General features: G+C 37.8%; 1 protein-coding gene and 1 long non-coding RNA gene across 2 annotated transcripts in view; one reads left to right on the plus strand and one right to left on the minus strand.

Moving 5' to 3' along the window:
- Nucleotides 1-1,621: 1,621 nt before the first annotated feature.
- LOC138842391 (uncharacterized) lies at nucleotides 1,622-4,731 on the minus strand. The gene is made up of 3 exons (XR_011376857.1): nucleotides 4,707-4,731; nucleotides 4,410-4,507; nucleotides 1,622-1,649 (listed from the first exon to the last, which is right to left on the minus strand). It is a non-coding gene; the product is annotated as an uncharacterized lncRNA (long non-coding RNA).
- Nucleotides 3,014-14,728, plus strand: part of MCMDC2 (minichromosome maintenance domain containing 2) — a 40,553-nt gene continuing 28,838 nt past the window's right edge. Inside the window, exons 1-8 of the mRNA XM_060287239.1 lie at nucleotides 3,014-3,077; nucleotides 6,331-6,523; nucleotides 6,611-6,741; nucleotides 6,819-6,878; nucleotides 8,715-8,910; nucleotides 9,521-9,643; nucleotides 9,762-9,866; nucleotides 14,149-14,274. Coding sequence (XP_060143222.1) covers nucleotides 6,430-6,523; nucleotides 6,611-6,741; nucleotides 6,819-6,878; nucleotides 8,715-8,910; nucleotides 9,521-9,643; nucleotides 9,762-9,866; nucleotides 14,149-14,274 — 835 coding nt within the window. The 5' untranslated portion in view covers nucleotides 3,014-3,077; nucleotides 6,331-6,429. The remainder of the gene's footprint in view (nucleotides 3,078-6,330; nucleotides 6,524-6,610; nucleotides 6,742-6,818; nucleotides 6,879-8,714; nucleotides 8,911-9,520; nucleotides 9,644-9,761; nucleotides 9,867-14,148; nucleotides 14,275-14,728) is intronic.

The following is a 14,728-nucleotide window of genomic DNA, read 5'->3' on the forward strand; positions in this document are numbered from 1 at the left end:
GAAAGTCCCAGTTGTATACATGAAGATTAAACAACATACTTAAAAATAATACATGGATCAAAGAAGAAATATCAAGAGAAATTTTAAAATGCTTTGAACTAAATGAAAACAAAATATCAAAATTTGTGGATACAAAGAAAGTAGTGCTTAGAGGGAGATTTATAGCATTGAATGCATATATTAGAAAGGAAGAAAGAGCTAAAATCACTACGTTTCTACCTTAGGAAACTAGAAAAAGAAGGGAAGGCAGAGGGAACTCTGTAACTTTTACTCAGTTTTGCTGTGAACCTAAAAACTGCTCTAAAAAAATTAAAAGAAAAGCATGAGAGCAGGTCCTGTGTAGCTGCTGAAAAAGAAAAATGGGAGAGGGGATGGGAATGGAAAGGGAAAGGACTTTGATTTGCATAAAACAGTCCTCTTCCACACCACCACCCCCAAGTTAAAAAATTAAAATGAACCTATCACTTATGAAGTATTCATCTTTATGAATCTGCCTAACAAATGCCCTATATGAGTGTACCTAAAAATAAATGTTGCTTCTTGCATAAGTTACTAGTTTTACACATGGGATATCTACTTTAAAATTTAAAATTTTAACCTATTGGGGGGGCTTCTAATTCTCAGCCTGCCACTGAAAACTTGTGATGTTCAGTGATATTCTGTAATAATAAAATGCTGAGTATTTACAGCCGTGTATCAATAAGTTTTGGTTAATCAGTTAACCATAACAATTCATTTCCATGCCAAAGTAATAATGGAGTTTTAAATCAACCAAGTCCAGTAGAATCTTCTAATAGGTTTTTATGTTTTTAATAATACTTTAAAATATGTTAGACATAAGAAAAGCACTTAAATTTTTTTTTGCACGTAAATTTTTAAGTATTCAGTCCACTACTGCACATTGCAAACTCTCTGAAAATGATAGTGATATCTAGAATCAAAATTTCAGTGCTTCTTATTTGACTGGTAGGGGAGAAAAGAGAAGACTTCTCAGGGTTTCCAAGGAGGACTGGAGCGGCTGCTTTCCTTATTAAAAACAGATTGGCGGGACTTCCCTTGTGGAGCAGTGGTTAAGAACCCGCCTGCCAATGCAGGGGACATGGGTTCCCCTGCAAAACTTTAAACTATATATGAATGCCTTTTTGAAGAATTGATTCTACCATAAAACACAAGATCCATCAGCAGACCATAGCCTAGTTCTTCTCATCTAAAATATCAATAGTGTTCATGACCACAGAATTGTAGTACGAGACAGTTTTAACAGCCCTTTGCTGTTGCAAATTGATTTCTAGTTCAGCAAAATATTTTCCTCACCTCGTCACTCGTATAGATTATATTCCCCCCCAGAGAAACAAATTCTGTGGTGTTTTGTCAACCCTGTTAAATACTGAAGGGGTGGCTTCAATTACTTTTCCATGGCATGTGGTCCAACCTTCCACCTCCTGATGCCCCACCCCCATGCATAACTGCACCAAGAAATACTAACGGGGGAGGACTCAGCACAAGTTTTGTTTTTTTGCTAACAGCTTTATTGATATTTAATTCACATACCTTAGAATTAACCCATTTGAAGTGTCAAATCCACTGGCTTTTGGTTTCTTCAGAGTTGTGCAACTATCACCACAATCAATTTTGAACGTTTTCATCACCTTGAAAAGAAACCGTGTGTGGGTGGATAAACAAAATGTGGTATATACATAAAATGGAATATTATTCGGCCTTTAAGAGGAAGTACTGACGTGTTATGACATGGATGAACCTTGAAACATTTTGTCAAGTGAAATAAGTCAGTCACAAAGGGCAAGTACTATATGATGCCACTTCCATGAGGTACCTAGAGTAGTCAAATTCACAGAGACAGACCATAGCATGCTGGTTGTCAGGGGCAGGTGGGAGAGTGGGGAGCCTGGAAATGGGGAGTTATTGTTTAACGGGGACCAAGTTTCCATTTGGGAAGATGAAAAAGTTCTGGAGGTGGATCGTGGTGAGGTTTCACAGTGTGGATGTACTTAACATCGCTGAACTGTACACTTAAAAATGGTTAAAGTGGGGCTTCCCTGGTGGCGCAGTGGTTGGGAGTCCGCCTGCCGATGCGGGGGACGCGGGTTCGTTCCCCGGTGCGGGAGGATCCCGCCTGCGTCGGAGCAGCTGGGCCCGTGGGCCATGTCTGCTGGGCCTGCGCGTCCAGAGCCTGTGCTCCGCAACGGGAGGGGCCGCGTCGGTGAGAGGCCCGCATACCACACACACACAAAAAAAATGGTTAAAGTGGTAAGTTTTTTTTAAAATTAATTTTTCTTGTATTTATCTATTCATTTTATTTATTTTATTTTTGGCTGCTTTGTGTCTTCATTGCTGTGTGCAGGCTTTCTCTAGTTGGGTCGAGCAGGGGCTACTCTCTTTTTTTTTTTTTTTTTTGCGGTATGTGGGCCTCTCACTGTTGTGGTCTCTCCCGTTGCGGAGCACAGGCTCCGGACGCGGAGGCTTCGGACGCGCAGGCTCAGCTGCCATGGCTCACGGGCCCAGCCGCTCCACGGCATGTGGGATCTTACCAGACCGGGGCACGAGCCCGTGTCCCCTGCATCGGCAGGCGGACTCTCAACCACTGCACCACTAGGGAAGCCCCCATGGGGGCTACTCTTCGTTGCGGTGCGTGGGCCTCTCATTGCGGTGGCTTCTCGTGCAGAGCACGGGCTCTAGGCACGCAGGCTCAGTAGTTGTGGCTTGCAGGCTCTAGCGAGCGTACTCAGTAGTTGTGGCACTCGGGCCTAGCTGCTTCACGGCATGTGGGATCTAACGGGACCAGGGGTCGAACCCGTGTTCCCTGCATTGACAGAAGGATTCTTTTTTTTTTTTTTTTTTGTGGTACGTGGGCCTCTCACTGTTGTGACCTCTTCCGTTGCGGAGCACAGGCTCCAGACGCGCAGGCTCAGCGGCCATGGCTCACGGGCCCAGCCGCTCCGTGGCATATGGGATCTTCGCGGACCGGGACACGAACCCGTGTCCCCTGAATCGGCAGGCGGACTCTCAACCACCGCGCCACCAGGGAAGCCCGACAGGCGGATTCTTAACCTAAAGTGGTAAGTTTTATGTATATTAAAGAAAAAATTTTTTAATTTTAAAAAGAAAAAAAAAAACATACCCAATAGCAGTCACTCTCCACCCCTTAAGCCCCAGGCAACCACTAATTTATTTTCTGTCTCTCAGATTTGTCTATTTGGGACATTGCACATAAGCGGAATCATACAATATTTGGCCTTTCCTATCTAGCTAAATCTTTTGCTTTACATAGTATTTCCAAGGGTCATCCATGTTGTAGCACATTATTAGGACCTCATTCCTTTTTATGGCCAAATAACATTACGTTGTATGGATATACCACATTTTATTTACCTATTTATCAGTTGTTTCCACTTTTTGGCTATTATAATACTATAAACATCAATACTCTAAAAATTCACATATAAGTACTTGTGTCAACATATGTTCTATATTCCCTCTCATATTATCTATGTATAATATGTAATATGTGACATGCAATTGTTGGGTCATATAAATAACTCTGTGGTTCTTTATCAGGGAAAGTTTTCCAAATTGTCTCCACCGTTTTGCATTCCCACCAGGAGAGTTTTTAGTAAGTATTTTTAAACAAACAGGGACACCCTTGGCCTGCGATAACAACGAAAACCGAGGGTCTCTATCTTTCTCTCTATCCTTCGCCCTGCAGGGAGGAAGCACGAGCGACTATATTAATAAAAAGGGTGGAGCGCATGTCAGGGTAGTTGCCTTGGTGACCGGAAGGGGCGGTCCCGGAAGGCTCCACGCAGCCAACGGCCGGGAGGTGCGCGCATGCGCGCGTGGGCCTGCTGGTTCCCGGGCTCGGGCTCGAGGTGGCGCGCGACGGGTGAAGCTCGGTGGGTGCAAGAGTCGGGGGAAGGGCGGGGGGTGGTCACACACTGCTGGGCTGGGGTCCGCAGTGCTGGAGGTTGCTTCTGAGGGTGGGACAGGCCCTGGAGCCCAGGGTGTGAGGCCGGATTCGCTTTCCATCCACTTTGGTTGTGAGGTGGTTTCTTGCTGCCGCGGCCCTCAGAGAAGACACGCCCCCGCGTCTGTTTCAAGGGAACCAACACTTGGGTTCTTTAGGCTGTGGGAAGACCTGTAGAATTTTATCCCGGTTCGCTTATTGGGTGCTTTTCCAAAGGCGTCCGTGTCTTTTCCTCCACTTTTCCATACCTTGGAAATGCATCCCCTCCCAGGACGACGCCCGCTTTACCCAGGTGATGCCCAGAGCAGCGTTCTCTCTAGCCTTTTTTAAGTTCCTGAACGCCAGGCCCTGGTTTATGTCGCCCCAGTGCTTCTATCTGGATGTCCCAGGAGCCCGTCAGAGTCAGCATATTTCAAAGGAGCTTTACCTTATTATTTCCCTCGTCTTCTCCTGGCTTCCATATTTCCATTAGAGCGGCATCATCCACCCACTCTCACAGACCGGGTACCATGTCCAGGGTGAAATCTTTAAAAAAAAAAATGTCCGGAATCCAGCCCCTCCATTCCATTTCACCCCTAATGCCCTAGATTGGGCCATCCATCTCCCAGGACTATTTTCAATACTTAGAAACTGATTATTGACACTTCTTCCTCTATTCCAACCCACTTTCCGCACTGGCGGCAAGTACTGATTTACAAAATAAAAATCTGACCATATTACTCACCTGTTAAAAACTTTGATGGTTTCCCTTTGTCTGTATAATCATCGTGGACTTCAAAATTTTTCAATCTGGTTGAGCTCCACCCAGCCATTTCCTTTTTAGCAGCCTCCCTTCATTTGGCCCCGGAAACCTTATGTTCTCATGAAGCACAGATGGAACGTTCTGAACACAGCACACACTTTAAGATGGTTGAACTTAGGGCCACAGAGAAACTCCGAAGTTTCTCTCCCCGCTCCCTCCCCCCGTGCGTCCCTCCACCCCTCCCCACCCCCCACCATATAACAGGGAGAAGGACAGTCTCGATTACTTTTCTTTGGAAAGTGACCTGAACTCCAAGGAGCAGGGGTATGGATTCAACAGTGTGGGTCTGAAAATTAGGGGAAGGGGGATTACCTGTCTCCTTGGAAAACTTTCTCTTCCTCTCTTCACCTCTCCTTCAATTAGTGACATCTTACCTATCAAATGTCACCTTTAAAGTAGAATTTATCACTTCATGTCTATGTCCCCACTGTATTAAATCAAAATGTCCTAAAACAATAGAAAATATTATGACCCCTACACGAGGATGACCCCAAATTTTCTGAGCTATTTCGTGTATGTTGTTCCTTCTGTGCTCTCTAGTACATTAATATTTCTTTAATAGCACGTAAGTTGTACAGAATTATAAGTTTTTACATATCTATTTTCCCTCACTGTCCTCTCTGAACAGTAGGGACTATATTTTACTGATCTTTGTATCCCCAGTGCCTAGGACAGTCTGATACCCAATAAATAGTAAATGCCCAATAAATACTTGATAATGAATACATGTGATAGTCATTATTTCTGACTCCTCTAAATTGGCAGCCATTGAAGGCAGGATTCAATTTTATTCATTTTATCCCTAGACCCTAATACAATGTTTGGCATATATTGTTTCCAATTGGTGTTTGCTGTCTTTAAATGAATTTTACGTATTCCACTCTCATTACTATGGTTTAGTGTTTTATGTTGGTCACTGATAGAAAATTTAAAGCCAGAAGAGGCCTTATCATCTAATACAACCCCTTAATTTCCTACAGATGAACCAAGAGAGGTTGGGTGATTTACCCATAGCAACTAGCAAATGCTGGATCTAGATCCAGGTTTTCAGACTTCTTAGGCTAGCTATACTTTGTTACTTATATTGAATTTGTGAAACAGCTTTTACCACTTTCATTTTTTTAAACAACGCCTGCAAGGGGACCTCATTATCCAATATTAGTTTCAACAAGCATTTTTGGTATACCTACTCTGTAGAGAGACATTTGAGGCTCCTGTTCTTAAATTTGAAATCTTATGGAGAGGCTCATAACCTAGTGTTGATAAAAATATCATTTGGCAAGAGAAACCAGTTTTGTTTCTCTTTGAGTAGGATTTTTTTTTTTGTGCATCGCACGGCTTACCAGATCTCAGTTCCCGGACCACGGATTGAACCCAGGCCATGGCAGTGAAAGCCGGGAATCGTAACCACTAGGACACCAGGGAACTCCCAGGAATTTTTTAAGTTGGAAATTTTACCTTATTTTATTTCACCCTCAATTTTACATTTAATAGTTTAAACAGTTTTATTATAGATCCTTAAATGTAACTTTTATTTTATTTCTAGGTGTTCCTGTCTTTTCTATGAATTTCACTCTCTGTAGTCTTCACCAGCAGCTGTGGTTTAATCATTCAGTAAAAGAGAAGAATCATTAACTAGGAGAAAATGTCAAATCTAAAAATGAAAGAGGCAGCCCTTATCTATCTTGACAGAAGTGGAGGCCTCCAAAAGTTCATAGACAATTGCAAATCCTACAGTGGTATGTTCAGCAAAGTTGACTTTATTTTAGAAACTTTAAAGTCCTACGTATAACTGTCCTCATTTTTATACTTGTGTATTTTTACAGATTCAAAACAAAGTTATGCTGTCTATCGATTCAGTATTTTAATAAATCCCTCTGATATTATTGAGTTGGATGCTGAACTTGGAAATCATATTTTACACCAGCCTTTAAAAGCTGCTCAAGTTTTTCAATCAGTAAGTTAAAGAAAGAGATAATTTTATGCCACATGGAATTTTTGCTAACTTCTTTGATTTTTTGTTTGAAATCACAGGTCTGTTTTATTGCTGTTAAGACTCTCTCATTAATTGAACAATTACAGACTGAAGCTCAAGTAAGTTTTAGTTAAATTTAACAAAGAAAACTAAGGCACAATACTTTCAAGATACCTTGTAAATAAATATTTTTATATTCATATATATTTTTTGTTTAAACATATTTTCAAAGTTTAATAAATTATCTTACATATGCATCTTTACTTCCTGTTTTATCACTTATAACATTAAACATTTTTATAATAAAACATTTCAAACATACCCCCAAATAAAGAGAATAATACAGTGAACCTCCATATATCTATCACGCAGATTTAATCGTTTGCAATATTTTGCCATACTGGCATCGTCACTTTTTCTGAAATGTTTTAAAGCAAATCTTTAAAATACATTCTGTATTTCACCCCTACATACTTCGGTATGTATCAACCTCTAAAAATTGTGGACATTTTTGTTATAAAACCACAATGCCATTATTACCATTTACAAAAAAAATAATAATTCCTTGGTATCATCTAATATCCAGTCCATATTGAAATTTACCCAGTTGGGGTCTCAAGACTGTCTCACAATTGATGTGTTCAAGTCAGGACTAAAACAAGGTACACACATTATAACTGGTTCTTACATCTCCCTAAGTCTCTTTTAATCTAGAGCCATTTCCTCCCCCTCCTTTTTTATGCCATTGAATTTTTGAAGAAGCTAGTTAATTGTCCTGTAAAATGTCTCATCTGGACTTGTCTGATTATGTTCTTGTAGTATTTAACTTATACCCCTAGACACCAAATTTCTGGGAAAAAAGTTGGCTCTAAAGACTTGCTTAGATTCAAATTCAACTCATTTTGATGAGAATATATCATAGTGTCATGTGTTTCATACTGCCCTACATTAGGAGAACTGTCCTGTTTGTTATCCCACTTTTAGCAATGCCACAATTGAGCAGTGGGTGCAGATGATGTCAGTCTGATTCCTCTAATATACAGTCTCCCATCAACTGTCACCTAATGGTTTTCGCAGCTATTGATAGTCACTGCCTAGATTCCATTATTTCATTAAGAGTTTCAAAATTGTGATTTTCCTAATTTTAGCAAACTTTCTATATTTACTGGCTGAAACTATCCTGTAAGAGAGGTTTTTCCTCTCATCAACTATTTGGTTACCCTGCAATACAATTTGTACAGGAAAAGTAGAAGGAATGTTTGATTCTTTCCATCTATAAATTTTCATAGTGATGAGTTGAAATATAACAGCCTCCAATGATGACCAATATTTTTTGTTTGTTTTTCCTTTTTTAAATTATGAGGAATTACATGAATTTTTAAATATATCTGATAGGTTTCAATGAATCTTTGTCATTCTTTTTGATGCCTATATTATCTAACTTTGGTCATTGGGAGCTCCTTAAAATTTGTTCTTATGTCCTTTTGACACATTTCATTAGTTTTTAAGCGCCCCTGGTTTCTATCACAAGGAGATGTACAAGGAGGTCCATCTGGTGTATTTTCTGCCCCATGGAATCAGCCATTTCCCCTAAGGAGCTCTGGTTCCTTTTCATGAGAAATTATATTTAGAGATCTGGGCACTAGAAGTGTTTGTTGCTATTGAGTTCTCATTGTTTTATAAATAAGTCTTTTCAGTGAATATAGCCAGAAATGTGTATTTTTAAAGAAAAATGAGTTCATAATGATATTTTCAATTAAAATATCAGATTATAAGGATTTTGCATCTTTAATTTTATATTTAAATCACTTTTCTGTTAATGCTCAAAAGATTGTTTCCTAATACTACTAACAAATTATCTGTTTGATTTAACCTACAAATATACTTACTATATTGTAATGTAAGTCCAATTGGATCTGCAATTTTTATTAATACTATTTTTGTGTTCTTATTAGATTAATATACTGCTGAAGTTAACACATTTACCTCCTCTGCCAAGTTATAGTCTTGATCTTTGTGAGTTTCCGCTTGATTATACATCTCAAAGATTTTATATGATGCAAGGAATTGTGATTGCAATGACAACTGTAACCAAGTATACACAAGGTGCAAGATTTCTTTGTTCAGATGAAGCATGCCCTCTTTCAAAAGGTAAATATTAAAATGTAAAATCAAAGCAATTTATTGTTTAATCTTAAATCATGTTTACAATTAGTTAAAAAACATTCACAGCATAGAAAGAATGGAGTAAAATTAGGTGTCTCCTAATGTTTACAAGTCTGCTTTGCATAATCTTGAAATTCGTTCTTTCTTCCACACCTCTCCCCTATAATTTAACAGATGCTCTTGTGTTGCTGAAGTACTTGTTTTTCTCACACGCTGTTTCATGACTGTTCATGCTGTTCCCTCTCCATGTAATGTCCTCTCTCAACCCTTTGGCTTAACTTCCAGGACATCTTTTCCATTCATCCCCACCTCTTATTGGGTTGGATGCCTCTCCTCTCTTCTCTCTGAACACTTTGTATATGAATACTGCATATTGAAATTATCTGTTTCTTATTGCCACCTATTGAAATTGTGTGCTTAAGTATCCATATCACCAGTGCCTGGCAAGAAATAGCCATGCAATAAATGTTAATTGAACTGCTATGAACCCACATGCAAAACTGATTTAATTGTATGTTGAATTAGATTCATTTTAAAGGATTGAAAATGGAAAGCTAAATCTGAAGGCAAATTTAGCTTAACTGTTTTCTTTCAGGATTTCAGTATATAAGAGTGCATGTACCTGGTGCTACAGAGTCTGCAACAATAAGAAATGACTTTTTGTGTAATCTATGTTCATCTTCACTTCAAGAAGACAGAAAATTTAGAGTACTTGGTGGTAAAAAATGCATTTACGTTTTACAATTACAATTTTTAAAATAATGTCTCATTTTAATGTGGAAATTAAATTGAATATATATTCTAATAATTGATTCTTTTTTACTCTTTGCCTTAAGATAAACAGATAGTTGAAATAATTACCACAAAGGCACTTCGTGCTTTTCAAGGATATTCTAACAACCAGCCATTTAGGTTTCAATCTCTCACAGTCTTCCTCAGAGGTAAGTTCTATTTGCACTAAAATATATAAACTATATAATTGACTTGTTTATGCTTATATATTATAAATGGTACTTCAAAAGCTTGAAAATAATAGGTCTTCTCTTCCTTGAGTATTTTAAAGAGTCATATTTAGCTAATGTAGCAATTATTCATTCAGTCATACAACATTCACTTAAGATATTAGCACCTGCTATGTCTCAAGCACTATGCTAAGTCTCAGGGTCACAATTATTTACAGTAATAATCTCCCATTATTGTATGTGTATGTCTTATATAAATATTGGAGTTATTGTTTTAAACTATAAGCTTCAGGAGGGTAGGGATTTGGGTTTTTTACTGCACATAGTAAAAACTCAATAAATGTTTGTTAAATCAATGAATGAGCGTTGACATATGATTAACTGTTGAGAACTGCATGGGTAAAGACCTGTGAGTAGACAGATTCTGCCATAAAGGAGGAAATCATTATCAGTGTCAATCACCCATGGAAGAGTGAGTCATAGTTGAGAAGCCAGAACTGTGAAAATGAGGATGGGGTTCAGTCTCTTTTCTTGGGCTAAAATTGGAAGAATTAAACTTTTCGTAAAGAGAGATCTTGAATGTCAACCATGTGTAGGAAACTCAAGGGTTAGAAAGCAGAGACTCAAACAAGAAGTCTTTTCACCATGGCCTGGCAAGGACAAGGCAGGCATGTAAGCCCAGATGATAATAGGTAATTTTTAATATCAATTACTATGTGCCAGGCACTTTTACATATATTAACTCATTTAGTCACAGCAACTCTTTGAAGTAGGTTCTATTGTTATCTCCATTTTACAATGTAGAAATGGACACACAGAGAAGTTAAGTAACTTTTCCAAGGTTACACAGCTAGTATATGGCACAGCCATGATTCAAACTCAGGCATTCTAGCTTCAAAGTCTATGATTTTAACTACTTAATTCTATTATATACAAACCGTACATTACAATATAGAAATTTAAGTGACTATCCAACTTATATTTTAGTAGAAAACCCTTTCTTCTAATAAACTCTTAATAGAACCCAAATACATTTTTAAAAGTTAAATTAATAAAAGCAGGCCTTTGGGGGTTTTCAGCAGAGATACCCAGACTTCCCAGCCTCCTAGCCTTCCTCTTGACCCTTTCTTGACTTCAGGACACATCCACGATTCCAAGGAACAGTTGAAAAATGATCTGCTTTAATTTTCTCCTTGTAATTCATACTGTATCCTTCATGGGTTTTTTGGGGGGTGGGACAGGGGGAATGTTTGTTTATTTGGTTTGGGGTTTTTATTTTCTCAAATCTTGGGGCTGATTCTTCCCATCTAGTTCTACAGGGTATATCAATATGCTCTCCGGCTCTAAAAGAGACAGAGAGACAGAGAGATAGAGAGAGAAACAGAGAGGAGGAAAGAAATGGAGATCAGTGTTTGATCACAGAGGGAAGTTAATCCTTGCTCCTCCTTGTAAGCCTTTCTTTCATAGTTTTACAACCATCCAAATTCTAACTGTATAATGGAGGCTCAAGATTTTTAGCGTATGTTTTTTAGAATAAATTTTGAACTTGTGCAAAAGCTTTGCTCAGTCTGTAGAGGTGAGAGAGGAATCTAGTAAATTGTCTTTTGGGTAGACTTTATTTATTTATTTATTTTGATTCAAAAGAGTTTATTTGTATTACAAATGGATACATTTTCATTGACGGTATTTGTTTTTCTTTTTTTTTAAATTAATTTTTGTTGGAGCATAGTTGCTTTACAATGTTGTGTTAGTTTCTACTGTACAGCAAAATGAATCAGCTATACATATACATGTATCCCCTCTTTTTTGGATTTCCTTCCCACTTAGGTCACCATAGTGCATTAAGTAGAGTTCCCTGTGCTGGGTAGACTTTAGACATGGGCAGACCCAGATGGGAATTTCAGTTCTGCTACTTAACTACTTAGCCTCGTGCAAATCACTTAACCTCTCAGTTTCTTCATATATAAAGTGGGGATAACAATATCTGTCTTATAGTTTACAATTAGATAATGTGTATAAAAGTGACTTGCCTATATTATAGACTGTGAATAATACTTTTTAAAATGATTTTCTTCCCAAATAAAATTATTACTTATAAGGTCATTTTTATTAACATCTCTTGTCATTTAATGGAAAGATGTTTCATTTTAAACACAGTGATCTTATTTTGCCTTTTGACTATTATAGGAGACTATCTAGTTGCTATGTCACATGCTTCTTGAAGTTAATTCATCACCTATAAGTATCAAAATTTATCAGCAACAAAATTTTCTCAATTTATATTATTAATGCCACTCAATATGCATAGTATACTAAACAAAAGTAACTACTTAGCAACTAACTGAACTACTAAATTGTTGCTGGTTTTATTTGTTTTTAATTTTTAATTTTATATTGGAGTATAGTTGATTAACAATGTTGTGATAGTTGCAGGTGTACAGTAAAGTGATTCTGCTATACATACACATGTATCTATTGTTCTTCAAATTCTTTTCCCATTTAGGTTGTTACATAGTATTAAGCAGAGTTCCCTGTGTTATACAGTAGGTCCTTGTTGGTTATCCATTTTAAATACAGCAGTGTGTACATGTCAATCCCACACTCCCTAACTATCCCTTCTCCCCCCACGTCCCCCCTGGTAGCCATAAGTTCGTTCTCTAAGTCTGTGAGTCTGTTTCTGTTTTGTAAATAAATTCATTAGTATCATTTCTTTTTAGATTCCACATATAAGCAATATCATATGATAGTTCCCTTTCTCTGTCAGACTTCATTCAGTATGACAATCTCCAGGTCCATCCATGTTGCTGCAAATGGCACTATTTCACTCTTTTTAATGGCTGAGTAATATTCCATTGTACATATGTACCACATCTTCTTTATCCATTCCTCTGTCAATGGACATTTAGGTTGCTTCCGTGTCTTGGCTATTATAAACAGTGCTGCAATGAACATTGGAGTGCATGCATCCTTTCGGACCATGTTTCTCTCCAGATATATGCCCAGGAGTGGGATTGCAGGATCATATGGTAGTCCTATTATTAGTTTTTTAGGGAACCTCCATACTGTTCTCCATAGTGGTTGTATCAATTTACATTCCCACCAGCAGTGTAGGAGGGGTCCGTTCTCTCCACACCCTCTCCAGCATTTGTTGTTTGTGGATTTTTTTGATGATAGGCATTCAGACTGGTGTGAGGTGGTATCTCATTGTAGTTTTGATTTGCATTTCTCTAATAATTAGCAATGTTGAACATCTTTTCATGTGCTTCTTGGCCATCTGTATGTCTTCTTTGAAGAAATGTCTATTTAGGTCTTCTGCACATTTTTTGATTGGGTTGTTTGTTTTGATGATATTAAGCTGCATGAGCTGTTTGTAAATTTTGGAGGCTAATCCCTTGTCAGTCACATCATTTGCAAATATTTTCTCCCATTCTGTGGGTTGTCTTTTCATTTTGTTTATGGTTTCTTTTGCTGTGCAAAAGCTTTTGAGTTTAATTAGGTCCCATTTGTTTATTTTTGTTTTTATTTCCATTTCTCTGGGAGATGGATCGAAAAAGATATTGCTGTGATTTATGCCAGAGAGTGTTCTGCCTATGTTCCCCTCTAAGAGTTTTATAGTGTCCAGTTTCACATTTAGGTCTTTAATCTGTTCTGAGTTTATTTTTGTGTATGGTGTTAAAGAATGTTCTAATTTCATTTATGTATATCTAGCTGTCCAGTTTTTCCAGCATTATTTACTGAAGAGACTGTCTTTCCTCCATTGTATAGTCTTATCTCCTTTGTCATATATTAAGTGACCATAGGTGCATGAGTTTATTTCTGGGCTTTCTATCCTGTTCCATTGATCTATATTTCTATTTTTGTGCCAGTACCATACTGTTTTGATGACTAGAGCTTTGTAGTATAGTCTGAAGTCAGGAAGCCTGATTCGCCCAGCTCTGTTTTTCTTTCTCAAGATTGCTTTGGCTATTTGGGGTCTTCTGTGTCTCCATACAAATTTTAAGATTTTTTGTTCTAGTTCTGTGAAAAATGCCACTGGTAATTTTATAGGGATTGCATGGAATCTGTAGATTGCCTTGGTTAGTATAGTCACTTTGACAGTATTGATATTAATGCCACTCAATATGCATATTATACTAAACAAAAGTAAATAGCAACTAATTGAACTACTGAATTGTTACTGGTTTTAGATCTTTGAACCATATGATCATGTAAAAGTTTCGTTTAGTAAATAGTTATTTTCTTTTGTGTTTAACAATTTTAGATGAATTAGTGAATGAAATGAATATAGGAAATGAGTATAAGATTATTGGAATTCCAACCTGTGTAAAAACATCACAAACTGCTCTCTGTATAGAGGCAAATAGTATCACTTTTTTCAATCCAAAAGGTAAGAAAAATGTTAGTATCATATATTAACAAATATTTAAATTTAAATCCATTTGTTCAGGAAATAAGTATTGGTTGCCTATGTGCTGGACACTCTTCAAAGCACTAGGGATACAGTTGTGATGAGGACAGTCAGGGTTCCTACTCTTAAATCATATGGTAGACAGTCAATAAATCTGTAAACTAATTAATAAGACAATTTTAGATAATAAATGCTGCAAAGGAAATAAAGCAAGATAATGTGAAACCTTGCCCACAGGAAGGACTCCTTTCTTTTGGCTAAACCTTATTTAGATTTTTTTTTTTTTTTTTTTTTGGTGGTACGCAGGCCTCTCACTGCTGTGGCTTCTCCCGTTGCGGAGCACAGGCTCCAGACGCGCAGGCTTAGCGGCCATGGCTCACGGGCCCAGCCGCTCCACGGCATGTGGGATCTTCCTGAACCAGGGCACGAACCT

This window comes from Globicephala melas, chromosome 17, assembly GCF_963455315.2.
Source record: "Globicephala melas chromosome 17, mGloMel1.2, whole genome shotgun sequence".
Taxonomy (NCBI): domain Eukaryota; kingdom Metazoa; phylum Chordata; class Mammalia; order Artiodactyla; family Delphinidae; genus Globicephala; species Globicephala melas.